This window comes from Musca autumnalis, unplaced genomic scaffold (assembly GCF_047663935.1).
Source record: "Musca autumnalis isolate F117 unplaced genomic scaffold, ASM4766393v1 scaffold_1, whole genome shotgun sequence".
NCBI lineage: Eukaryota > Metazoa > Arthropoda > Insecta > Diptera > Muscidae > Musca > Musca autumnalis.
Genome location: NW_027411644.1, coordinates 328,901,217 through 328,927,420, shown reverse-complemented (window position 1 = coordinate 328,927,420; position 26,204 = coordinate 328,901,217). Strand labels below are relative to the sequence as shown.

The window sequence follows — 26,204 nt, the reverse complement described above, 5'->3', positions numbered from 1 at the left end:
AGAAATGTAAATTGTAATCTCTCTGATTTTATTGCAAAACCAATGTGAATAAGTTTTATTAAGAATTGAACATTCTATGGGCCATTATTATATGTTCTTTTACTATCTGATGGATTTGAAAACGCAAAATAGACCAATTTGGAGTCATTAAAAATATATTTTTTTACATTGAAAGTTAATGCGAATAAGCTCCTCCTTGAAATTCAATCATCACTTTTAACTTTAAGTGAACAGGAACGCTATAAATCAATTCTTCATGTTTCGTCACCATAAATGCCCGAAGGCGTAACTTAAAAATTCGAAATTCGTTTTTTGATTGAATCTAATAAATACAACTAAAATACACACATGATCTTCCAAACTTTACGCTTCTACGTTTAAAAATAACAATCCTATTCAAGAAATGGCATTTCGGAAAATGTGATAACTTTGCAGATGTTGTTGTAATGACGGATGCCAAAACCAATCGTTTTATTTCTTACATTGGTACATGATTGATAATACCCCAAACTGTTGATCATTTTCTTCTGTAAACTTATGGCTTTGTTTTTACATCTTTGAGCATTTTGGTTGGCGATTTGCTTGTCGATATACCGCATCGGAAACAGAATCATGTCTCTAACCAAACATTACGCTAAGTCTTCCTCAATTCAAAATTAGGAGTTTTCTTTCGTTCCTTCTTCAAAATATAGCAAAATATGTTTGACTTTGGTTGGTATCGACTCGGATGACATTTTAAACCATAATTCCGCTTTTTAGCAAAATGTAATAGAGTGAGAGTTGACATTTCTCAAGAAAAAAAAAAATGAATTGGTTCAATTGTTCGTAACATCGAACTGAACATACCTACTTCTTTCTACATAATCCCTTTAATTATTGAAATTATAAGCGTTTTAATTTTACCAATTTTTGCCAGTAACTAAAAATGAGTTAGATAATCACTCACTGGTTGCTTATAACCGCTAATTTGAATAAACTGCAATAATTCAAATTAATTCGTGCATTATCCACATTCTAAGTGAACAAAATCAAAGGGAATTTAAACTGAATTTAGGTATTTCAGTATGGCAATGCTGTAAAAGAGAGCCCATATTCATGTAGGAGAGAGAGCATATTCATCTCTGAGACAAAATTTACATAGCAAACAACAAAACAGTTGTTTACCAGCAATCAGCTGTTTTGTAAATGCAGAAACTGTCATCTGTCACGGTAAAATTAAATACAAGGGCCTAATTACGACATTCGATATCGAGTTGTTTCGATGCGAGTACTCAAATTTCGTATGATGACATTCGATGTCGAGTAAAATTATCGAATAATCGAACAAATATTTGCGAGACTTTGCTCGCAGGAAATTAGCTATCGTAAACAAATAAAAGGATGTTTGCTGTCGTTTTATATAACAAAATTTTAACTACACTGTGCTACAGTGAAAATTTGCAGGGTTTCTAATGCATAAATTCGGTTTTGTGGGAGTCCATAGAAGACGAAAATACCTTTGGTTTCATTGGGTCACTTTGGTTTTTGATTTTATAACGGTAAATGTAGTGAAAAATGGGCTTTCTTGGATTTTGAACTTTAAACGGACATTACTTCTTTTTTCCACAAACGATTTTCACACTCTAGGGAGAATATTGTCTTTCGAACAAGCGATAGATTTTTAAAATCGGTTAACAAATGGCTCGGTAATAGTGGTTTTTATGTGATAAAAACGCATTAAAACAGTAAAATGTTTTTCCTTGTGCTCTAGGCTGCGCAAACGATACCTAACAGTACAATTATTTACTGTTAGCAAGTAGGAAATTTAGTTGGCTTTCCAAAATGGAAAAACCAACGAAATCGGTTGAAAAATGAATGCGCTATGTCATTTTGTATGTTTCAACTTTTTGGTTTTTCATATTTTCCTTTATAAAAGATTGGATCCAGTGTATAACTTTTCAAATTGCTTTCAGAACTTCTTACGCGAAGTACTCTTTGTCGGTAACTCGAAAATTGTGTTAGAGAATCGCACTACAGATCTCATATAAATTGTATTTTTTTAAAGTAAAACACGTCCAAAAAATATCATTTTCATATAAAATTTCAAGTTTTTCCTAAAAAAAATTCTCGCCGCTATGTTTGTTAAATCACCTGCTAGAAAAAAAAAATGTTCATACCTACTACCCCGAAATACTGTAACGTACAAATTTAAAACACACAAACAACCAGCAAAGAAAAATAAGAAAGGCATAGGCGCATCCCTCGCATGTACAGTTGTGCTTCGACGCAAAATCAATACACACACAAACGCTGCATAGAAGCAAGCCCACACAGCCAAACTGAAGCAACACGAAAAACGCGGTAAAATTATACACATTTTGAGACAACTCAAAAAGAAAAAAAAAACCGAATACAATAGCCAAAACAGAATTGCAATAAAAACAAAACCAAACAAAAATAAAAACCGATGTCTAGAATTTTTCTGTATACATCGCTGCATATTGCACTATGTACTTACATCTGTTAAGCCTTTGATTTGTAGAGCCTCTGCTGTACTTATAAAAGCTGGTAGTGCCTCCTGCTTTACATTCACCTCTCCACAATACATAAATTGGATGAGATCTTTTAAAGCCGTATGGCTTACATCCTTTAGAAATACTGTAGAAGAAACAAATAAATTAATTTATCTCCACACAAATTATTTGGGCAAGATAACACTTACCAAAGGCATGTTGATTGGCTGGCATTTGAGTGAACATTTTGCGAAAATAGGGCGAACAGACGGACAATACAAGACGATGAGCCTTGACAAATTGCCCCTCTGCCGCCAGCGTCACATCCACCAGATCACCACGGCAAAGCGATTCATGGAAACCCGCTGATAAATTGCTATTGAAATTGTTCCAGCACAACGAGAACTGCTCGTCGTCCGCCATATTGTAAGGTACAACGATTTACTGTAGCGTACCCAAATCTGCTTTTATTTTTTTTTCTTCTTTACACTTTAACTAAAAATGAAAAATAAAAAATTGTTTTAATAAGCTTATGCATTATTTTAAACACAAAACATCGATACAGAAAAAATGTTAAGCAAAGCAAAAATTGGTAATTTAGCAATGTTTTCTTGTTAACATTTTTGCGTTGCTTTAGGAATCACAATTTTTTATTACACAAATTTCTTGAAATACTTACAAAATAATTTAGTTAACCTTTTCTCTATTAGCAAAAATAGAAGAAAATCTGTAAACCACTTTTGCGGTACGACGTCGACGTATGCTCTCGAAAAAATTCTACGAATGAATGAGACGATGATGCTTGTATTTTGTGTATCGAGTTTCGTCAAGTCGCCATTTTGCCATTTTACTATAATGCCAGATGGATTTGTAGATCGAAAAAGCCACTTGTAAAAATACAACTCTGAAATTAGTATGCTATGTGAGGTTTACATTTGCTCTGTACCAGAAACAGCCAGAATCGACTCTTTTTGAAAATTTTGACAATTTATTTCTTTATAAATTTGTCAAAAAATCCAAAAGCCCGTCCGGATTGAAGGCTAAAGCAGAAAACACAACCAACGTTTTCAAAGTTCGGCGTCAATTCTTATATTCTTATGGCGCCGGCACATAGTCCCAATTTACATTGGGCGAGTTTACTTGCGGCAATTGTCATTTTGTAGGAGAGAGAGGTGAGGAATATGGTAACCCTTTGCCTCTCAGCACCCTCTCTCACCTACAAACTGACAATTGCCGCAAGTAAACTCGCCTAATGTAAATTGGGACATACGGTCCGTCGTGAGTCGCGTCGCGCTTTAAAAACAACCACATGAAAAATGTGTAAGTGATGCCAAGTTTGTTCTCGAATTTTTCACGTGGTGGTTGTAACGCGACACTTACAGCGTGTTTTTGTAAAAATGCTTGCCTGTCACACGAACCGTTCGTACTAAAACGTATACGTTCAAAATTTGGTTCTTGTAAAATTTTACGAACGATTCGTTTTTATCTGAAAGCTTTCGTCTATTTTATAAAAGCTTTTATATTTCAGGGTTTCCATAATACTTATTTTGTGAATTTTGCATAGGCATCTGCACGTAAAATGTGTTACTTGATGGCAACCCCGATAAACAGATGACAAACAAAAAATTAGAAAAAAATGTAATCAAATTTGTCCAAAAATAATTGTGATAATATGAAGAAACGGTAGTACATATACGCGTGTGCTTCTATGGAAATAAATAAAATTGCATTCCCTTTCCAGTTTTCGTTTGTTTTGTGCCATTTACTACTCAAATTATTTAATTTTCATTAAAAACGATGGGTCTTTTCCATTCGTTTATTTTTGACGTATTCGTTCGTCTGATTTTGTTACGAAAACCAAAAAAATTACGAAAATAAAAGCTTTCATTTGTTTGTCGCACGAATACAAACGTCAACCACTATGAAAACCAAATTGTGTCTTCGTTCATGAAATCGACGAACGAATGGGCAAAAACTTTTTACAAAAACAGACTGTTAAGCTGAAAACACAACTAACGTTTGAGTAAAGTTCTGTGTCATTTCTGGTAAAAGAATAAAGAAAATATTGAAACTTGGCAGCACTTTGTCTTTACTCATCTACCGGAAATGACTATAACTATAATGGCCCCGGCACATACGGTCCGTTGCGAGTCGCGTCACGCGTTGAAAGCAACAACCACATGAAAAATGTGTAAGTGATGCCAAGTTTGTTCTTGACGTTTTCATGTGGTTGTTGTGCCGCAACGCTCAACGCATCGTATGTGCTGAGCGCTTAACTTTACAACCCATAATTATGGGTGGAAAGTATCAATAAATGTTGACAGCATTGTACCTATCGTTTGGATTTAGCAAAATCTTTATTTTGGCTGTTAATTTACCGAACAATGTCGTTAATAAACGAAATTATACGCATTTTAATTTTACCGATATTTGTCGGTAACTCGAAAAATGAGTTACAGAATTCCGAATTCCACTAGTCGATGGTCAGACTAGCACGATTTCAACATGGCGACGTCAAGTTTATAGGCGAGGGGTATGAAGTAGTGAAACCCATCTACATGGTTTTCTGTGTTTGTTATGTTGCCTCTTCTTGTTTTTCGTTGCAAGATTATTTCTTCCATTTTCTTTCATTTTTATTTTCTCAAACAAATGTTAACAACAAAACAAACATAAAAAGATTTAATAAAAACATTTAGTCCCAATTTACATTAGGCGAGTTTACTTGCGGCAATTGTCAGTTTGATGGAGAGAGAGGTGAGGTATATGGTAACCCTTTGCCTCTCAACACCCTCTCTCAACCACAAACTGACAATTGCCGCAAGTAAACTCGCCTAATGTAAATTGGGACTAAATCAATGAAATAGTGAAAATTTAACTATTAATATTAATGTTAATTATTTTATGTTGTTTTTTTGGTTTATTTATGTCTTTATTTGTTTTTAATGGTATGAAAAACACAACAAACGCGAATGGTAAAATAAAGAGGACACGCAAAAATCTTAAATTTCACGTTAACGTGTGTGGACACTAACGAAACTTGAAAAGAAACTTTACCGAAATTGGTTTCAAGAAACCTTGCTAGTCTGACCATCGACCTACTGAAAGCAATGTCAAAAAGAAACATAAAAATTCAAATTTCTTCTTTTTTAATTTTGTTTAGTCAGTGTTCGCCTTTTTCTTCTGTTTTTGTTCATTTTTCTTCATTGTCAAAAAATCGTCAAACAAATGTTGAGAAACCAGTTCTACCATTTTTTACCTAAAGAAATTTGTCTGGTAGCCTGTGGTAGAAGAGGAAGGCATATTTGCTATCTCTCCTCTCTCACTTTCTTAAAAATTGCTTCCAGTTTTACCACTTTCTAGGGTTATACCGGTTATACCCCGGTTACACTTAACCGGATCGGATTTCAAATGTCAATTCCATAGCGCAAACGTCAAATAAATCCTCTCGAAGTGGGTTAACCCGGCAAAAAAGTGTAGGGTAACCGTACTATTAAGCCCCGGTCCACACTAGCGTAAATTTCATTTAAAAATTTCATGAAATTAGGCGTTCTTAAATCGAATTCCCCACTACAGCAATTTTATGATTTTACTCTACTATGGAAGTCGATCTAGAGACGCATAATTTCATGCAATTTTTCAATGAAATCACTCTAGTGTGGACCGGGACTAATGCTTGGTTTACATTTACGAAATCCACTCGATTTCAAATGTCAATTCCATAGCTGAAACGTCAAATGAAATCTCATCTTGAAATCGAGTGGATTTCGTAAATGTAAACCAAGCATAAGGAACGCTTGCGGGTTAAAAATGGTAGCCTCAGGTAAGTAAAGGAATACTATGTTTACATTTACGAAATCCACTCGATTTCAACTGTCAATTCCATTGCTCAAACGTCAAATGAAATCTAATCGATTTCAGATGAGTTTTCAGTTGACGTATACACAAAGGAATTGACAGATGAAATCTAGAGGATTTCGTAAATGTAAACATAGTAGAACACAACTTTTATGTACATTCATGGTTTAATAATAAAGGTTAGCCAAAGCTTTATGTCAATTTAAATTTTTTCATTCGAGTATGCCTAAAACTTCAAAACAATATAAACAAACTGTGTATGTGTGTGTGGTGTTTGAATAATATGCCAAACAATTTTAAAAACAATCGAATTCAATGATTTTTAAAATTGTTTTTAGACCATTTGTATGGAAGAGATTGGTGAGATTTGTATTGAAACAATCAGTTGATCATATTCACAATTCGATTATGTGGAGAAAACATAACTCTTCATTCATTTTTCTCGTTTTTTTATAAAATGCTCAAAAAATGCATTGTAAACAAACTCACTTGTTGATTTTATTTTGAAGTTTTAGGAATTCAAGAAAAACAAGGGTTCTATAGATTTTTTTTCATTTAAATCTACCTCTTTACTTATACCATGTGTACATTTTTAATTTAGTTGAGAAATTAACTAGGCGTTTACACCAGACAGTTTATCTTCAAATACAACTCTGATTTACTAACACATACATACATTTATTGGCTGTTCATCATTTTTTTTTTTTTTACAGACAGTCAGTCGGGTTAACAAATTTTTGATATTTTTGTAAAAATAAGTGAGCTAATAATTGAAATGTGCTGAAAACAAAAGAACATTACAAAAACAAAATATATGAACGGGAAAAAATAAATCGAAGATCTTCGTTCATAATTTTACAACTGACTGACAGTTGCCGCAAGGAAAATTGCCTAATATAAATATGGACTATAAAAGAAAATGACAGCCTAGTTCGAAAATTGGCTCGGGTTCCTTATCTTTTATCAGAAGCAAGCAGGCCTTATACCCTAGACAGACGGCAGCGTTAATTTGCATTAACTCCCTTAATGCACATTAATTCGTGCATTATCCACATTCTTAATGCAGAAGATAGAACAGTATTTAATCTGCATTTACTAAATTTTAATATGGCAATACTGTAGGAAATTCTATTGATTTGCACAGAGAACAAAGGCCGATATTGCAGTGCAAAAACAGATAATGCAGTGCAATCAAAATTTTGCAGTTCAAACAACAACAAAATACATGTTAACCAGCAATCAGCTGTTTCGTAAATGCAGAATTTGTCGTCTGTCAGGGTAAAAATAAATGCAGTTCCTAATTCAAATTAACGCTGCCGTCTGTCTACGGTATTATGTTCTGACTATGCAGTGGAATTGATAATTGAAACCCACTGTATTAATTACATCCAGTTATATATAAACGATGGCACAATTACCAAGGTACTAGTATCATAACATTTGGAATATCTTGTTATAATCCTTGTTATAAATCCAGTGGATTTAGCAAATAAGAGGCATAACAACCCAAACCCTATAATTACTGATATATGTATGTAAATGTAATCCCAGTTACATTTGTAAACGCCAGATTAGTGCCAAATAAAAAAAACTAGTGGCAGCAACGTAAGATATTGGCAACTCTATTAAACTTAACGAAGAATTTGTCTGTATGTCAGGTACTAAAATTATAGAAGCTCAATTTTGATTGGCTGCTACTATGGTGGTGTGTTTAGCGGAGACACGCAGGGTAAAAATCGATATGGCAACGCATTTGTAAATACCATAAGCCTGTGTTTACATCAACAGCTTCAAATAACAAAATACTCTTAATTTTTTAACAAAAATATTCCTCGCATGCTTGTCAGTAAAGTTGTCAAAAACACCATATACCTAAAGCACAAACATGAAATCAACGATCCAAAAATAATAAGAAACAAACATGAAATCAACGATCCAAAAATTATAAGAACCCTAGGTTTGGTCAAAATCTATCTTATCACTAAGCTATTTTATATATTAAGATAAATAAAAAATAATCGGGTTATAGTAATAGTACGTTTTATATAATCGAATTTAACAAGCCCACTGGGTTTCAAATGTCAATTCCTTTGCGTATACGTCAAACAAATCCTCATTAAGAAGGTTAACCCTTCAAAAGGCTGTAATATAAACATGGCCTTAGTTTACATTTACGAAATCGATTGGATTTCAACTGTCAATTCCTTTGTGTATACGTCAAATGAAATTTCATCTGAAAGCCATTGGATTTCATTTGACGTTTAAGCAATGGAATTAACGGTTGAAATCGAGTGGACTTCGTAAATGTAAACCTAACATTATTCTGAATGAAAACTCTCCGTGAGTTTTGTCCTCACTGTCCTTTCAACTTAATGTAGAAAGTGAAAGAAAGAATTTCCTGAGTTCTTGAAAAAACTTTAAAAATATCATGAATAGTAATATGACTTGACTCAACGAAAGAAATGTTGCGTTGGAAAAAAATTGTTTTTCATATTCCCAAAAAATACATTAGAGCTATTTTCAAAAATTACATTGGAGCTAAAAGTAAAATTGTAATTTTGTCTGGGTTTTAAAGGTTTAAGGACGTGATGTATTAATATTTTACAGCTGTAACGCATTTTACACTTGCACTTAAAACAGGTGTTTTGGGAGTTTACGTCATTTATTTGACATATATTGTATGGAACTGACAACTTAAAGGATGCATGTTTTATAAAACATGTTAAATGTAAAATGCGTTTAAGGTACCACAGTGTCGGCCTTCTGCTATATTTTTTCAATAAAGCCTATTTTTTGATTCAAAAATTTACAACTGCCATACGATAGACAGAAAAAGTGTGCATCAGTTTCTAAATTTTTTAAAACATAAAAAAATACAACCACAAGTTGGGAACATTTCCAAATGAAGTGCCGTTGGAGTACATGTCGAAACCTCAACTGGTATTGGGAAGACAATATAAGAACCCCTTTAGCAGATGAAGCAAGAACGGTTCAGCTTGGATTAAATGAAGAGAGGAAGAAACAAAGTCAGTTGCGATTGAATTTAATAAAGAAATTTAATAATCTGTGTTAATGTAATAAAATTCTTATTATTCTTGTTTTACACAAACAATAAATTCTTTTTATTTTTTTGGGACAGTTTGCAATGGCTTGCATTTTTATTGGATCTTTAAATTGCATAAACGCACATTCCGAAGAGTGCCTTCAAATTCAATCCAAAGCACTGCATCAAAACACGTGCTTTGAATGCAAATTGGACTGCATCCTATTCTACCCTAGAGCAGGGGTGCTCAGAATAGTTGGTGTATTAGTAGTGGTAAGACACTCTCTCCATTGCTAAGCAATGGCAAATTAGAACTAAAGAGAGAATACATGTGGTTTGTTTTTACGCTACCATAAGGAAGCGAGCACCAATGCCCTAAAGGGTTAGTTAAAATGAGATTCCAAAGGGTTGATCTAGGATTTTCCAAAATAAAACTTGGATTAAAAGGTCGGCTTATAGCACATGGGAGCCACGAAGTCTTCTTCTGCAAAGAAATCTTATATTTTGGAATAAACCCTTGATAAATAAATTTTTTAAGCCCGTAGGCGTGAAATTCAATAGAAATTTATATCTGCCATCCGAAAACAAATTGTAACTCTTATACCTAATATTCAACGCGACGTACTAAAATAATTCACCATCCTACGACAAGTGTCTTGGGCGCCCGTATTACCCAAATACGTTACGACCGAAATCCCGTTTAAATCACGAACCCGTTATTAAAACAAATTAAACCTTTCTTCATTCGTAGATACACATAATTTTCCTTTACAATAGATTGATTTGCATGATTATAAGCCATTTAGATATGACATCATTAGCCGGATTTAGCACATTATCAGGTTTTATTTGCTAAATCCAGCCAAAATCTACCAGATTTCCCATACAAAAATAAATCCTCGTATTGAGTGGATTTGTTTTAAATCCGGCATAAATCCTCTGTTTTTTGCAACATGTTGCTAGAAAATACAAAAAGTTGCAAGCTGGCACAAGAAACAAGGTAGATGCATCGGTGAATTGCTAATAATTTAAAACGTCAACATTTGTAAACAAGGCGGAAAAATTAAATTTGTTTTGATGTACAAAGTTGATTTTAAACAAACAAGACTAATATTTACGATGTCTAAGCAATAAAATAATTCTTTATTTGATCTTTAGTTAGCATTAGTAGCATAATGTGCGAACATTTGCAATATTAAACAATAAATTTGTAATTTGGCGTATGTTTTTTGAGACGAATTCAATTTACAAGAACTTCTTTTAACGTTTCAAATTCGAGCAGATGGGCTGATGCATCTACCTTGGTAATTGTGCTATGAACAAAAATCAGCTGACTGTCATTTTAAACCTCCAAAAGGTATATCTAAATGCAATGAGATTTGTACTGGATTTATTAAATCCAGTCGAGGATTTATGGCTAGTCTAAATGAGCTATTAGTTTGGCTTTTGTTTTCAAAATACAAAAAACACACATATGTACATACACATATGGCCAAAATAATAAGTACATCAAAGTTTATGTTTGTGCTTCACCATCGGTTTTTACTCTAATATGATGTGAACTGCTTTACATTTTTAAACTTCTATTTTAATCAATGATGCAACAGCATAAAAACGGGAAAAGTCCAAAATTTGGTTGGGCAAAAAATAAGTACATTTTGGATTTTTTTTATTATTTACCTATAATCCAATTTATAATCCTCGGGGGAGCCTGTAACCCCTAGAGGACGCGTCCCCAGGTGGCGGATAGGGGAATGCTTCCCAGATATGGGTGGTAGGAGGGAAATCAAATACCTCTCGCGGACCAACAGGTAGCGGTGTCTGTTTCCACAGTGGGCGGCTGCAAACAGCGTCTGTACTCTAGGAAGAGCGGCTGAAATCAAGACGGTAAACTTAAAACCCATCAGAAGATAAGGGGAAATCACTGATGTATTTATCCCTTGAAAACCATATAACAATGAATGCAGAACAAAACACACGGCCCTCAATCTCCGGTAACTCGAGGGTGCTAAGAATCCCCGGAGGTAAAACCAAAAAGACACTGAATATTGGTACATGGAATATTCGAAGTTTATATGAAGCAGGAAAACTCAACAATACCATAGCTGAAATGGATAGACTCAATGTGGACATACTGGGAGTGTGTGAAACTTGGTGGCCAAACACTGGAGATTTTGTATCCCAAAATGCCAAAATATACTTTTCAGGTAACTCGAATAGAAATCATCGGAATGGAGTTGGCATTATAGTGAAGGAACATATAGCCAAAAGTGTCATCGGATTCATTCCAAAATCTGATCGAACTATGATAATAAAAATATCAGCAAAACCAGTCAACATTAATATAATTCAAGTCTATGCACCTACAGCAGATAAAAGTAATGACGAGATTGAAGCGTTTTACATTGAAGTCGAAGAACTCATTAAAATAACAAAGCCGCATGAAATAACCATAATCCAAGGCGATTTCAATGCAAAGGTAGGAAGCGATATAGTTGCAGGAGTAAAAGGAATATATGGCCTAGGAGATAGAAATGAAAGAGGTGACAGACTCATCGAATTTTGCCAGGAATTTAAAATGAAAATTACCAATACTCTGTTCACCCTGCCGCCAAGAAGGTTATATACTTGGAAATCCCCCCAAGATAGAGTCGGCAATGTGATAAGGAACCAAATAGATTTCATACTTATAAACAGGCGACACTGCTCGTCTGTAAGAAAGGTCACAACATACCCTAGCGCAGATGTACCATCTGACCACAATCTCCTGATGGCAAAAATGCACATAAAACTAGCACGCCAGTCAAATAAAGCACGAAATCGAAAAATTGACATCGGAAAACTCGAAAATCCTATAATAAGGTCTGACGTTTCTTCTCAAGTCAACACAGAATTAATCAATATCAACAGGAATGACGTGGAAAATATATGGAACAGTGTGAAGACCACAATCAATTCAATTGCACGTAACACGCTTGGAAACTACACAAAACCAAAGAGTAAAAGTTGGATGACTGAAGAGATACTTCAACTGATGGATGAGCGTAGAAAATACAAAAATAGTAACTACGAGATGTATTGGGAAATCAACAGGGAAATTCAAAGGGAAGTGCGTATAGCCAAAAATAACCACCTGAACAGTCAATGCCAAGAAATTGAACGACTGATGACACTGCACGACGACTTCCAGATACACAAAAAAATGAAAGAAGCAGCCGGCATTTACAGAAATACCAATTCATCAGTCCTTTACAACAATAATAATGAACCCGTTTTTGAAACTGCTGAGAAGAAAGATATCTGGAAAGAATACATACAAAACTTATTCAGAGACTCTACCAGATCGGATTATGACAACCGGATATCACACCAAATGACAGGCGAGGCAATCACAAACAATGAAGTTGAAGATGCATTAAAATCCCTCCGAGAACGAAAAGCCACGGGTCCTGACGAAATACCTGCCGAAATACTAAAAATGATAAATGGTGACAATGTTGACCTGCTAACAAAACTATTTAACCACATATATGACACAGGACAATACCCCCAGGATTGGCTGAAGTCCACATTTATAACCATCCCAAAAAAATCTCACCCGAAAAGATGCAACGACTACCGACTTATCAGCCTAATGAGCCATGCCCTAAAAATCTTCCTTAAAATTATACATAAACGGATATATGAAAAATGCGAAAGGGAAATGGGTGAAACACAATTTGGCTTCAAAGAAGCAAAAGGAACGCGTGAAGCACTATTCTGCGTTCAAGTGTTGGTTCAAAAATGTAGAGATGTCAATAAGGATATATTTATGTGCTTTATAGACTACGAGAAAGCATTTGACACCGTACAGCATGACAAGCTCATGGATATTCTGGCGTCAATTGGAATAAGCGAGAAAGAAATTAGATGCATTAAAAGTCTGTATTGGCATCAAAGTGCACATGTTAATATCGATGGAGAAATTACGGAAGAAATATCTATATCCAAAGGAGTAAGACAGGGCTGTACACTGTCCCCACTATTGTTTAATATTTATTCCGAAAAAATATTCAAGGAATCAGTTAACAACGTCCAAGAAGGAGTCCTAATAAATAATGAATACGTAAACAATATCAGATACGCTGACGATACTACCCTAATAGCAGACAGCTTATCGGGTCTACAAAACCTTGTCACAAGACTAACTGCGTGTAGTGAAACATATGGGTTAAGATTAAACACCAATAAAACAAAATATATGATAATAAGCAAGAAAAATAATTTTGAAAACATGAATATAACAATTCATAACACTCCACTCGAGAGAGTGTCGAGCTTCAAATATCTCGGGTTTTCAATAAATGATCAGTGGGATAACTCCAAAGAAATTAAATGCCGGATAGAAATGGCAAGAGACACCTTTCACAAATACAAAAGAGTATTAACAAGCCATGATAGTAACATTGCAACAAAGACAAGGTTCATAAAGGCCTACATATGGCCAGTTTTGTTATATTCTGTGGAAGTATGGACTTTAAAAGCAATAGATGTCAAGCGCTTAGAAGCCTTCGAAATGTGGATATATCGAAGAATTCTTAAAATACCGTGGATAGCTCACGTATCAAATGACGAAGTTCTACGAAGATTGAATAAAACAAGAGAACTCTTCGATCACATAAAAAGGAGAAAAATTTCATATCTCGGACACATAATGCGAAACCCAAAATACCGCATCCTGCAAAGAATTCTACAAGCCAAAATAGAAGGTAAACGCAGCAGAGGAAGACAAGAGATGTCCTGGCTTCAAAATATTCAACAATGGACGGAATTTCGAAATGCAGAAAATTTAATAAGTGTCGCAAGAAACAGAGATTTATATTCATATTTTATCAATAATATATAAAGAAAATTATACATGAAATGTAATATGGTCGCTAACATTCGAATATCGAATATGCAATAAAGAAGAATAATCCAATAAATTTTAATAAAGGTGGGTTAGCAATTTAACTGTGCTAATAGTAAGCGTGTCTTTTTACTTACTAAATGTTGCTGAAACATTTTTTTCAGCAACTTTTCCTTAATACAACTGTCAAAATCTGCAGTATTAGTAATAATTATTACAAATTATCACGTAAAAAGACGCAGGTAATATTAAACAAAATTAAAAAAAATAATTGATGGATAGGTGGAAATTAGCACTATTACCCGGAAGAGAGTAGATTGGCGACAAAATTAAGAAATGATGGAAAAAAAATCTTCGATAATCTTGTAGGAAATAGGGAGAAGACTTAAGCCCCTATAGTTAGAGCATACAGTCTTATTTCCTTTCTTGTTGACATGTTCCAATCGTCGGGTTCTGGTGGTGATGTTAACCAGTGTTCGAAAATAAACACTATGGTATCGTACCGTACCGTTCTGTACCGTACCAAGATGGATAGGTACACTACGATAGTGTACCGCTCCGGAACACAAACACTAAAAAATATTTTAGTGATACTGTACCGGAACACAACGATAATCGTAGTGTACCGCATGCCGGAGCACTAAAAATCGTAGTGCTCCGACTGCGGAGGACTAAAAATCGTAGTGTTCCGACTGCGGAGCACTAAAAATTTTAGTGTTCCGACTGCCGGAGCACTAAAAATCGTAGTGCTCCGACTGCGGAGCCTAAAAATTTTAGTGTTCCGACTGCGGAGCACTAAAAATTTTAGTGTTCCGACTGCCGGATCACTAAAAATCGTAGTGCACCACGTGTTGGAAAACTAAAAAATAACAAAGGAATTATGTTTTCTTAGGAAAATGAAATATTTGGTTAAATTTGATTAATAAAAATTAAGATAAAATGTTACATCCATGTATGTTTGGTTTGGTTTTTGGACAATGGAGCACTAAAAATCGTAGTGTTCGACTGCAGAACATTAAACATCGTAGTGGTCCGGCAGTCGGAACACTACGATTTTTAGTGCTCCGCAGCCGAACACTGCGATTTTTATTGTTCCATTGTTTAGATTTTTAGAGATCCGGTAGTCGGAACACTAACATTTTTAGTGATCCGGCAGTCGGAACACTGCGATTTTTAGTGATCCGGCAGTCGAAACACTACGATTTTTAGTGCTCCGCAGCCGAACACTACGATTTTTATTGATCCATTGTCCAAAAATCAAATCAGGCGTTTTCCGACTGCGGAGCACTACGATTTTTAGTGTACCAAAATGTGGTACACTACGTTTATCGATGTGCTCCGGAACAGTATCACTAAAATATTTTTTAGTGTTTGTGTTCCGGAACATTAACGCTAAAAATATTTTAGTGATACTGTACTCGGAGCGGTACACTATGTTAGTGTACTGTTTATTTTCGAACTCTGGTGTTAACTAGCTGATCCATACACCTCATCAGGGTGTCGCCTCCGTTTTTGAACAGCTAGGCTGGTAAGCCATCGGCTCCTGCTGCCTTATTATTCTTTAGTCGGTTTATTGCTAACTTTACCTCATCTTGGTTGGGCGGTACGCATTCAATACCATCTTCTGGGATTGGATTTGTAGTACCTTCGTCGTCTTCGCTATTATTGGACATCTCGTTTTTTTCACACTCCCGCTTTTCGATTTCTCTCTTTTTCCTGCGGAAAAGACGTTTCTCCTTTTCTCGCGATATCTCTTTCGTACTCTACGCGTTGCTACTGATTGTAGAGTAGCCTTATATTATTTTTCTCTTCGGTAGCAGCACGACACTCCTGGTCATACCATGATTGCTTGGTGGAGGTCTCTGGTATCCAAGTATGGATTTTGCGTGGAGTGGACAGTACTTTACCATTGTGCTAATATGTTATCGGGACGAGGAGTGCTTTGATTAAACAATTGGGTTAGTTGAATGGAATACGCTGTGGCTATCTATTGTGATTGCAGCTTACCGATGTTGTGTCTGTTCGTACTTTATTTGGTACGTACCTTTACGTCAGGAAGGATCGCACATCCAACATGCTCGATGAATGTGCTCCATCTACACAACGTGATCAATTTGATTTCATGTTCTTGGATCTTGCGCAGCCATGTGCCCTTATTCGTATTAATATAGAGGTGCTTATATCTGGTACTGCTAACTACCATGTCTTTTACCGCTGCGAAGTCTTTCAGCCTCATTCCATTGTTAGATGTTTTACTGTGGAGACTGAATTTCCCGACTGTTGTGCCAAAGATATTCTCCTTTTCAATTTTCGTCTTTGTCTTCAGTTGGAGCATAAAAGCAGATAAAGCTAATGTTGAAGAAATTTTCTCTTATACGTAAGTCTTTCATTCACTGGGGTGAAGCTGGAGACCAGATGTCCACAATCCACAACCAAACTCATGCTTTGTGTCATGGCACCTATAATATATGTGTTGTTGTGACGCCTTTGCCTGTTTAGCAATAATATCGGCATTATATTTTTTAAGTACATCTGCCAATGCGTAAAATGTACCTTCTCTATAAAGAGTGCGAACATTCCAGGTGCAGATTCGCAGATCATGATGCTTCAAACGTTTGCGGAGTTCGTCAACTTTAGAGGGGTTTGTTTTTTGTTTCTTAAATTTTTTCTTACTACACCGCTTTTTCTAGGGAAGGGTTACTAACCCGACGCCGAAACCAAGTTTTTAACTTTCTTATGGTTGAACGCGGGTGCCACCGTGGTGCAATGATATGCCCACCTGCCAGGGTACACATCCCTTCCGGGATGTTTGTGGAACAATTACATACATTATGGTTAATTTATAGTTTTGACGAGGAAATCGTTCATCTTCAGGATTCTTCTGACATTTTTTGTGTTTTTAGAATGGCATTTCTTATCGCTGATTTGAAAATGAAAATCTCGCCGTATGAAGTTTGTTACGGTATTGATTTTGATGCGGCAAGGATGTTCGTCCGGACACAGTAGGTTTTAGATACCAGTTTAATAGCAGTGAATTCCCTTGGCTATGTATGTCTGAATCAAGGTACAGTAAGTGTTTGTCAAATTCACATTCCATTATGAACTTTAGTTGCGTATTGTACGCGTTCAATGCGTTAAGTGTATTATCTATTTCGTCGTTTTTTGTAATGCAATATGTCGTCGACATATTTCGTCAATAGTCGTGGTTTCACAGTTAAATTTCTCATTGTTTCGTCGAGAAAGTTCCTCATTACTATGTCGGCAACCACTGGCGAAATTGGCGAACCCATCGCCATCCCTTTTCATGTTCATACACCTTCAAGGATTCTTGGAGCTTTTATGTACCGTGGTAATGGGATTTGCAAGGACAACCTGCTGAAATTTGTTCAAAATGATCCGAAAAACATAAACTTCGAAAGATATTGGGAAATCAACAAAGAAATAAGAATCGCAACGCGTATCGCAAAAAATGAACAACTCAAACGAAAATGTGAAGAGATTGAAGCCCTACAAACACTCCACGACGACTTTAATATGCACAAAAAGCTGAAAGAAACAGCCGGAATATACAAACGGAAACCTCCATCTATACTCTTTGATGATAATAACCAAGCAGTTTTTGAAATCTCGCAAAGAAAGCAAATATGGAAAGAATACATATTAAAACTATTTACAGATCATGAAAGATCAGATTGTGATCGTAATGAAAACTCTGACATAAACGAAAATTCTCTCGTAAGTGTAAATCCTATTACCAAAGAAGAAGTCATATATGCAGTAAAATCGTTAAAGGACAAAAAAGCCGTTGGTCCAGATGAAATTCCCGCCGAAATGCTCAAATTAATCGATGAAAACAATATACAATTGTTTGTGAAACTGTTCAATAATATATACGAGACAGGACAATATCCGCGAGATTGGTTGAAATCTACATTTGTCCCCATACCAAAGAAAGCAAACGCCAGAAAGTGCAACGATTATAGATTAATTAGCCTAATGAGCCACGCCTTAAAAGTATTCCTACGTATAATTCACAAAAGAATATACCCCAGATGCGAGGCAGCAATGGGAGAAACGCAATTTGGATTTAAAGAGGGAATGGGAACTCGAGAAGCACTAGTTGGTGTTCAAGTGCTAATCCAAAAGTGTCGCGATGTCCAAAAAGACGTATTTATGTGTTTTGTAGACTATGAAAAGGCTTTTGACACTGTTAAACACGACAAGCTAATGGAAATTCTGACATCCATAGGCATTGAAAACAATGACATAAGATGCATAAAAAATCTATACTGGAACCAGACAGCATCAGTAGAAGTATCCGGTGAAACTACAGATGAAGTAGTAATATCAAAAGGTGTTCGACAGGCGTGTATACTTTCACCATTATTGTTTAATGTATATGCTGAACAAATATTTCGAGAATGCGTAGAAGGAAAAAGGATTGGGATACAAATACATGGACAATTCATTAACAATATTCGATACGCTGATGACACCATGATAATAGCGAGTTCTTTAGTTGGACTCCAAAGTCTCTTAAGTTCCCTCAACGAGATAAGTAATTCATACGGATTATACATTAATCTTACTAAGACAAAATATATGATCGTTAGTAAAAGTACCAATTTCTACAACTCCACACTAAAAATCCGTGAATCAGAAATAGAGAGAGTAAAATCATATAAATACTTGGGAGCACAAATAAATGAGCAGTGGCAATCTTCTAATGAAATACGATGTCGTATAGAAATGGCGAGAGAAGCGTTTCTCAAATACAAAAAAGTACTAAGCAGCCACGACATCAACATTGAGCTTAAAACCCGCTTTATCAAGTGCTATGTATGGTCTGTTCTATTGTACGGGGCTGAAACATGGACTGTAAAATCAGCAGACGAGAAGAAATTGGAAGCATTTGAAATGTGGGCATACCGACGTGTGCTCAAAATTCCATGGACCGATCGAGTGTCAAATGCCGAAGTTCTGCGAAGAATGAATGTACAACGGCAGCTAATTAAAACCATCAAAACCCGGAAAGTTTCCTATTTGGGACATTTGATGAGGAACAACAAATATAAGATCCTGCAGATCATTCTCAAATCCCAAGTTGAAGGAAGACGTGGTAGAGGTCGAAGAGAATTGTCCTGGCTAAAAAATATTCAAGACTGGACCGGATACCGCGATGAACTCAGTCTTCTAACAGCGGCTAAAAACCGACAATTATCGCTTTCCACATAAACTATATATTTGCAAGAACAATGTAATAAAATGTAATATTGTATGATCGCTTAACATCCGGATAACGGATATGCAAATAAAGAAGAAGAAGATCCGAAAGGAGATCTTAAACTTCACTTTATCCGAATTTTGTGTGGGAGGTACCCGAAGGAGTGGACCGATATAGTCCATATTTGAGTACGATCTATATCTCGAAGGAATAATACGATGAGCAAAGTTTGGACCAAATAAATTTCTGCCTTCGAGAGTTGTCTTTCACACCATTTTACAGAAAAATTTGTAACATTTGTTAGGGAGGTACCTGAAGAAGTGGACCGATATGGCCCATATTAGAAACATAGACTAAGTTTGGACAAAATATTACGATACCCAGCGTTGCCAGTATTTTTTGACCTCTTTTCCCCAACTTGTCCAAAACTTTTCCCCAAAATTCCCCAGATTTTATTGAATTTCCTCAAAAAAATCCCCAAGCATTTTTCAACAAATAACTACTATTGAAATTCATATCATTAAATATGGTTCAAAATTGCTGCAAATATCAGCGTAAAATTGTTTGTAAGTTTAAAAAAAATGCATATTTGTACCCAGCAAAAAATTTTGGAAGTTGTGCATGTGGTGTTATGATTTCACAACATCTTTCGATGCAGTCCACACGGAGTTATGAAAAATGCACTCCGTTGGATTCAATTTATAAGCAGTTGCTTTAGAGATCCCTACATTTATTCTAAAAATAAGAGAGAGTGTATACATGTCTAAGAACTTGTTATAAAATAAAGAAATAAAAACTTAAGTTGCGAACAAATTTTGCGGTAATTCACGAGACGGAAATTTTTAATGGAGTGGAGTGCAGTTGGAGTCCATGTCGAAAGCTGAACTAGTGATGGGAAGGCAACATAAAAAACCTTTAGGATGATGAAGGAAAATTAGATGCGCTTGGGTTATTTGTAAACTCAAATGTAATTGTATGTAATGGAAACTTTTTTTAATTTGTTTTTATATAATAATGTTCTTTGTGTTATTGTTTTATGCAGCAATAATAAATGCATTTTATTTATTCTGGGATATTTCGCAATGGCTTGCATTTTTATTGCATCTTTAGACTGACTAAATCCGTTGAGTGCTTTAAATTCAATCCAAAACACTACATCAAAAGCTATGATTTGGATCGAAAATGGAGTGCATCCTAGCTGTGTGCTGTGGAAGCAAAATGGAGTGCATCCTAGCTGCGCGCTCCCTTGTAAAATTCATAGAAAAAGATGTACTCTAACGGCACTTCAACTGCATCCGCGAATGCAAACTTTTGCTGGGTATTACAACTGTGACCAGTTAGTATATGACGCGTGTTATTTGTGCGCCACGCGTGAGCTACTACTATTCACCTACAGACATTAAAAAAGTTCAGGGGCTGGATTCTTGTTCTATGAAAATTTGAAATGAAAAATATTTCCTTTATAAAATTTTTCATTTGGCATTTATTTCCTTTATAAAAGTTTTCATTTCAAATTTTCATAGAACAAGAATTGAGTCCCAGTAGTGGAATTCTGTAATACATTTTTCGGGTTACCGACAAAAATCGGTAACTTTAAAATGCTTATAACTTCGACAATTAACGATATTTGTCGGTAAGTTAACGACCAATAAATAGTAGTCGTAGAATTCTACCGATAGCAAGGGTGTTGTTGTTAATTTTACTAATTTTTGTCGGAAACTCAAAATATGAGTTACAGAATTCCACAACAGATAATCTGAAGTAATTAGTCAAAAAAGAAATTCCCCAAAAATCCCCAAATATTTTTAAGATTTCCTCAAAATTTTCCCCATTCCCCAAGTCGAAATTTTTTTCCCCATTTCAAATAAAAATTCCCCAATTTGGGGAAAAATCCCCAATACTGACAACGCTGACGATACCCAAAATTTGATTCGAATCGGTTGATCCGTTCGAGAGTTATCGTGCGCTCCAACCAGACAGACAGACGGACATGGCTATGTCGACACCAAATTGGCTGAAACGAATTTCGTCCAAACATACTTGGAGTCTAAGACCGTTATTTCTATAAGGCACATTTTTGGTCGCATCAAAGTGTATATACCCTCGTTAGCCTAAAGATTCAAAGCAATATTTGTTTATTCCTTTCTGACAACAATTTTATAAAGAATATGTGCACCAATAGTCGGAACTGTAAGGATTTGCCTAACTTCAATCCTTCGTCATTCCGAGTAAATGTTTCCAATTTCTATAAAGCTAAAGCTCATTTGCTTCGATTTTTTTTACTTTCCGATGATATAAACAATTTTTGAATTATTTCTTATAAAACTTAAAAAAATGTGAATTTAGTAAAATAGTGCTTCTTTTAGTACGGTTATAGTACGTTTGTATATAACCGGATTTAACAAACCCACTGGGTTTTAAATGTCAATTCCATTACATATACATCAAACAAATCCTCATAAAGAAGGTTAGCCCTGCAAAAGGCTATAATCAAAACATTAGAGTCTTTTGCCGGGTTAACCCACTTTATGAGCATTTATTTGACGTTTGTGCTATGGAATTGACATTTGTCGATGTTTAGACGTTCAAAGTTAATGGGAAAGAAAATTGAGTTTATGGGCGAGGGAGTAGAGAGGATTAAGAGGGGGCACACACACACCCCTGTACTCTCAAATTCTGTTTTGTTTCTTTATTCTTTGCAGTTTTTTTCATTTTCTTTCATTTTATTTTCTGAAAAGTACAAGTATTTCTGAAAAGTACAAGGTCGATATTACTGCCATACAGGAAATACGATGGATTGGGAAAGGCGTCACAACAACACCTAAAGGTGACGCACTGTAATATATCTGCCGTGGCGTAAAGCATGAGTTTGGTTGCGGATTCGTAGTTAGTCGGAGGCTAAAACATCTGGTATCAAGTTTCACCCCAGTGAGTGAAAGACTTACTGCAATTCGAATAAAAGCTAAATTCTTCAACATCAGCTTTATTTGCGCTCATGCTCCCACTGAAGAAAAGGACGAACAGACTAAAGATATATGTTACGAGCGCTTAGAAGAAACATATGACCGTTGCCCTGCCCATGACATTAAAATCATTCTAGGCGATTTAATGCCAAAATTGGAAAGGAGAATATCTTTGGCCTAACAGTCGGGAAATTCAGTCTCCACAGTGAAACATCTAACAATGGTATGAGGCTGATAGACTTTGCAGCTGCAAAAAAAATGGTAGTTAGCAGTACCAGATTAAATCATCTCGATATTCATAAGGGCACCTGGTTGTCTCCAGATCAGAAAACAAGAAATCAAATTCATCATGCTGTGATAGATGGAAGACATTCATCGAGCGTGTTGGATGTACGATCGTTCCGAGGCGCAAACATTGATTCGGACCACTACCTTGTTGCAGCAAAGGTACGCACCCGCTTAAACGTAGCAAAGAAAGTACGAACAGACACAACACGAAAGTTAGACATCGGTAAACAGCATATTCCACTCAACAAGCCCAATTGCTTAATCAAAGCACTCCTCATCCCAACAACATTTCAGAGCAATGGCAAAGCATAGCCCACTCCATGCAAACAGCCGCAAAATCCATACTTGGATACCAGAGGCCTCCACCAAGGAATCCATGGTATGATCAGGAGTGTCGTGCTGCCACCGAAGAGAAAAATGCGGCATATAGGGCTACTTTACTATCTGTAGCAACGCCTAGCGCACGAGAGGGATACAGGGAAAAAAGGAGAGAGGAGAAACTTCTTTTCCGCAGGAAAAAGAGAGAGATGGAAAAGCGGGAGTGTGAAAAAATCGAGATGTACAGGAGCCAGAATGAAGTCCGAAAATTCTACCAAAGAGTCAAGCATCAAACTGATGGGTTTGGTACAGGCACATCCTCCTGTAGAGACCAGCAAGGTAATTTGGTAACTGATAGAGATAGTGTACTCAGGATATGGAAAGAACATTTTTCAAAACTGTTGGTATCCAATAGCAGCGAAGACGACAAAGATAGCACAGTCCCAATCCCAGAAGATGGTATTGAATGTATACCGCCCAGCCAAGATGAGGTAAAGACAGCAATAAATCGGCTGAAGAATAATAATTCCAAGCCATGTCTGAATTTAGTATCCCAGCAAAGTTCATCCGGCTTTGTAAAATGACTTTAACTGACACGAGGTCCTCAGTTAAAATAGGAAAGAACCTCTCCGAAGAATTTGGTACCAAAAGAGGTTTCAGACAAGGAGACAGCCTTTCGTGTGACCTCTTCAACATCCAGCTAGAAAACGTTATACGAGAGGCAAACGTCAAAAGAAGTGGCACAATCTACACCAATAGTCACATGTTACTTGCTTATGCTGATGATATAGACATCATGGGTCGATCAGTAAAAGAAGTAACTGATACCTTTATAAAGGTCGAAGGAGAATCTGCTAAAGTGGGTCTGGCGGTAAACGGTGAGAAGACCAAGTTGATGGTGTCGACGCGCAATGCGTCCATTGAGCTCGGACCGACTGTGGAAGTTGGTTCCTATAATATTGAGGTAGTAAAAGACTTCGTCTACCTCGGCACCTCCGTCAACACAACAAACGACATCAGTTGTGAAATAAAAAGAAGAATTGTATTGGCCAACAGATGCTACTTTGGATTAAGTAAGCAGTTTAAAAACAAAGCCACATCTCGTCAAACAAAAATAACGCTCTACAAAACACTGATACTACCCGTGCTGATGTATGGCTCCGAAGCCTGGGTACTTGCGCAAGCAGACATGGCAGTGCTTGGTGTGTTTGAGAGAAAAATTCTTCGAAAGATCTACGGACCAATCTGCGTTGACGGTGAATATCGACGTCGCATGAACCACGAGCTGTATCTGCTATACAACGACATCGATATTGTTAAACGTATCGAGATGCAGCGATTGCGTTGGCTAGGCCATATCATAAGAATGAGCGATGATGAACCCGCTAAAAAGGCGTATGAATGCATGCCACATGGCGGTGCACGCAGAATTGGCAGGCCAAGGAATAGATGGCGCAAACAAGTGGATGAGATGACAAGGCGCGGTATTCCAGAGTGCAAAGCAACAAATAGAGAGGAATGGATATCTCTTCTTAGTTCGGCCTATAGAACAAATGTTCTGTAATGGGCCAGCTAAGTAAGTAAGTAAGTATGTAAACTTTAATCCCTAACTGTATGTATTAAGTGTATTTTTTATCGGGATCTTACAGAATGGAAAGGCTAAACATTTTATTTATTGCCCATCCTGATTATTTAAAAAATACCAATTCCTTTCATTTATAACATCGATAATGTTCCTTTCGATCATCATTATTACTAGGTATAATGACAAAAAATTAACGAGAACATTTTTTACAATAAAGCCATTGAAACAATTAATGAAAACCAGAAGTCAAGTAGTGGCCAATACAAGAGCAAAACGCATGCAATCTAAATCTCTGATCTCTAACAAGCCGGAGACAAGTGCTTGAGAAGAGTTTCAAGAAGGACAATTATTACCCACAAAAGTGTAAAATCAATAAAAAATCACAAACAAATCCCGGTAAAACTTATGACAACAACAACAAGAGCCACAAAAAAGGCGCCACTTAAAGACCATGGTGAGTGAAACAAACGGCATCAATAATACACCGTGTCCGTTAAGGAAGAGCCATCTAAAGCAACAACAAATAACTAAAAACAAACAATCAGAGAGTGCGTGTACTTGAAGTGAATACGAGTTAAATAGACACACTTACAGTTACGTACCTACAGTAATTTGCTACGACACACGTATTGGACATGGAACTCATTGGAATTGAAACTATTCATTCAAAAGGGGCACAAGGGAAGGGGGAGAAACAATCAAATGCTTGTGTGCGTTTCAAGTACTCTCATTGGTGGCTGAATTTTGCAGCCATTTTTAATTTTCCTCAAACCAGTTCCGTTGGGGATGGCTGGCTAGACTGTTACGGAAACACACTGAGAGACTGAAACACTGTGTATTGCTGCGGTTACATTGTTGTTGGATGAGATCTTATTCGTCTGTTTGTTCATGCCTTCGATTGCGAGAGGGTGGATGGCTGGTTGGTCGCTTCAAAATGAATTTACTGGTGCTGCCTTGTAATAGTAGTGGTGCAGATGTTGGTTGCTGCCTTTTACAGTTAATTAACTAGGCACTCGTGTGCTAAGGAATTTCAATCAGTTGTTTAGATGTGCTGACAAATTGCGCACACACACGCACGCGTTGCCATTCAATAACTACTGAACGGCATTTCCTTCCTCTTTCGCCTTCCGTTCTGTTCAGTTCGGTTCACTTTATTTAAATTCAATTCCTACTCCACTCTTGTCTCTTCGCCTGAGTTGACAATTACATCAAGTCCCCGTCGCAAAACAATTAAAGATATACCAACCATCGCGCAAGTGCAAAATAATAAAACAATTTCGCTTTTCATGCTAAAAGTGGCCCCGGTCGTTGGTCCTCCTCTTAAAGTGATTTCGTTTCAAGTGTTTGGTGCTTATACTTATTATTAGTTTTATTATATACCACCTATGTGACGAACAAAAGAAAAACAATATTGAAAATAAATACTGCAAAAAAAAAAAAGAAAAGAATACAAAAAAATAAGAAGTGTATGAATATTAAGTAACGAAAATAAACAAAAGAAACAATTGATCATAAAGGCAAAACAATTCAAATTATTTGTAAAACATT

At 36.1% G+C, this 26,204-nt stretch overlaps 2 protein-coding genes across 31 annotated transcripts in view; one reads left to right on the top strand and one right to left on the bottom strand.

Annotated features, from left to right (window-relative positions):
• LOC141390421 (modifier of mdg4-like) overlaps window positions 1–3,344 on the bottom strand; it is a 93,684-nt gene extending 90,340 nt beyond the window's left edge. For all 30 annotated transcript variants that reach the window (XR_012409343.1, XR_012409340.1, XR_012409342.1 and 27 more), the window contains exons 1-3: window positions 3,172–3,344; window positions 2,702–2,987; window positions 2,498–2,637 (exon numbers count right to left, since the gene is read on the bottom strand). Coding sequence is in view for 26 of the 30 variants with exons in the window: in XM_073963348.1 (XP_073819449.1) it covers window positions 2,498–2,637; window positions 2,702–2,915 (354 nt within the window). In the remaining 4 variants the exon portion in view is untranslated. The remainder of the gene's footprint in view (window positions 1–2,497; window positions 2,638–2,701; window positions 2,988–3,171) is intronic.
• A 14,108-nt stretch (window positions 3,345–17,452) lies between these two features.
• Window positions 17,453–24,981, top strand: LOC141393685 (uncharacterized). Its single transcript, XM_073967042.1, has 3 exons — window positions 17,453–18,144; window positions 18,331–18,619; window positions 24,874–24,981. The coding sequence occupies exons 1-3, from the start codon at window positions 17,453–17,455 to the stop codon at window positions 24,979–24,981; spliced, it is 1,089 nt and encodes a 362-aa protein (XP_073823143.1).
• Window positions 24,982–26,204: the final 1,223 nt, after the last annotated feature.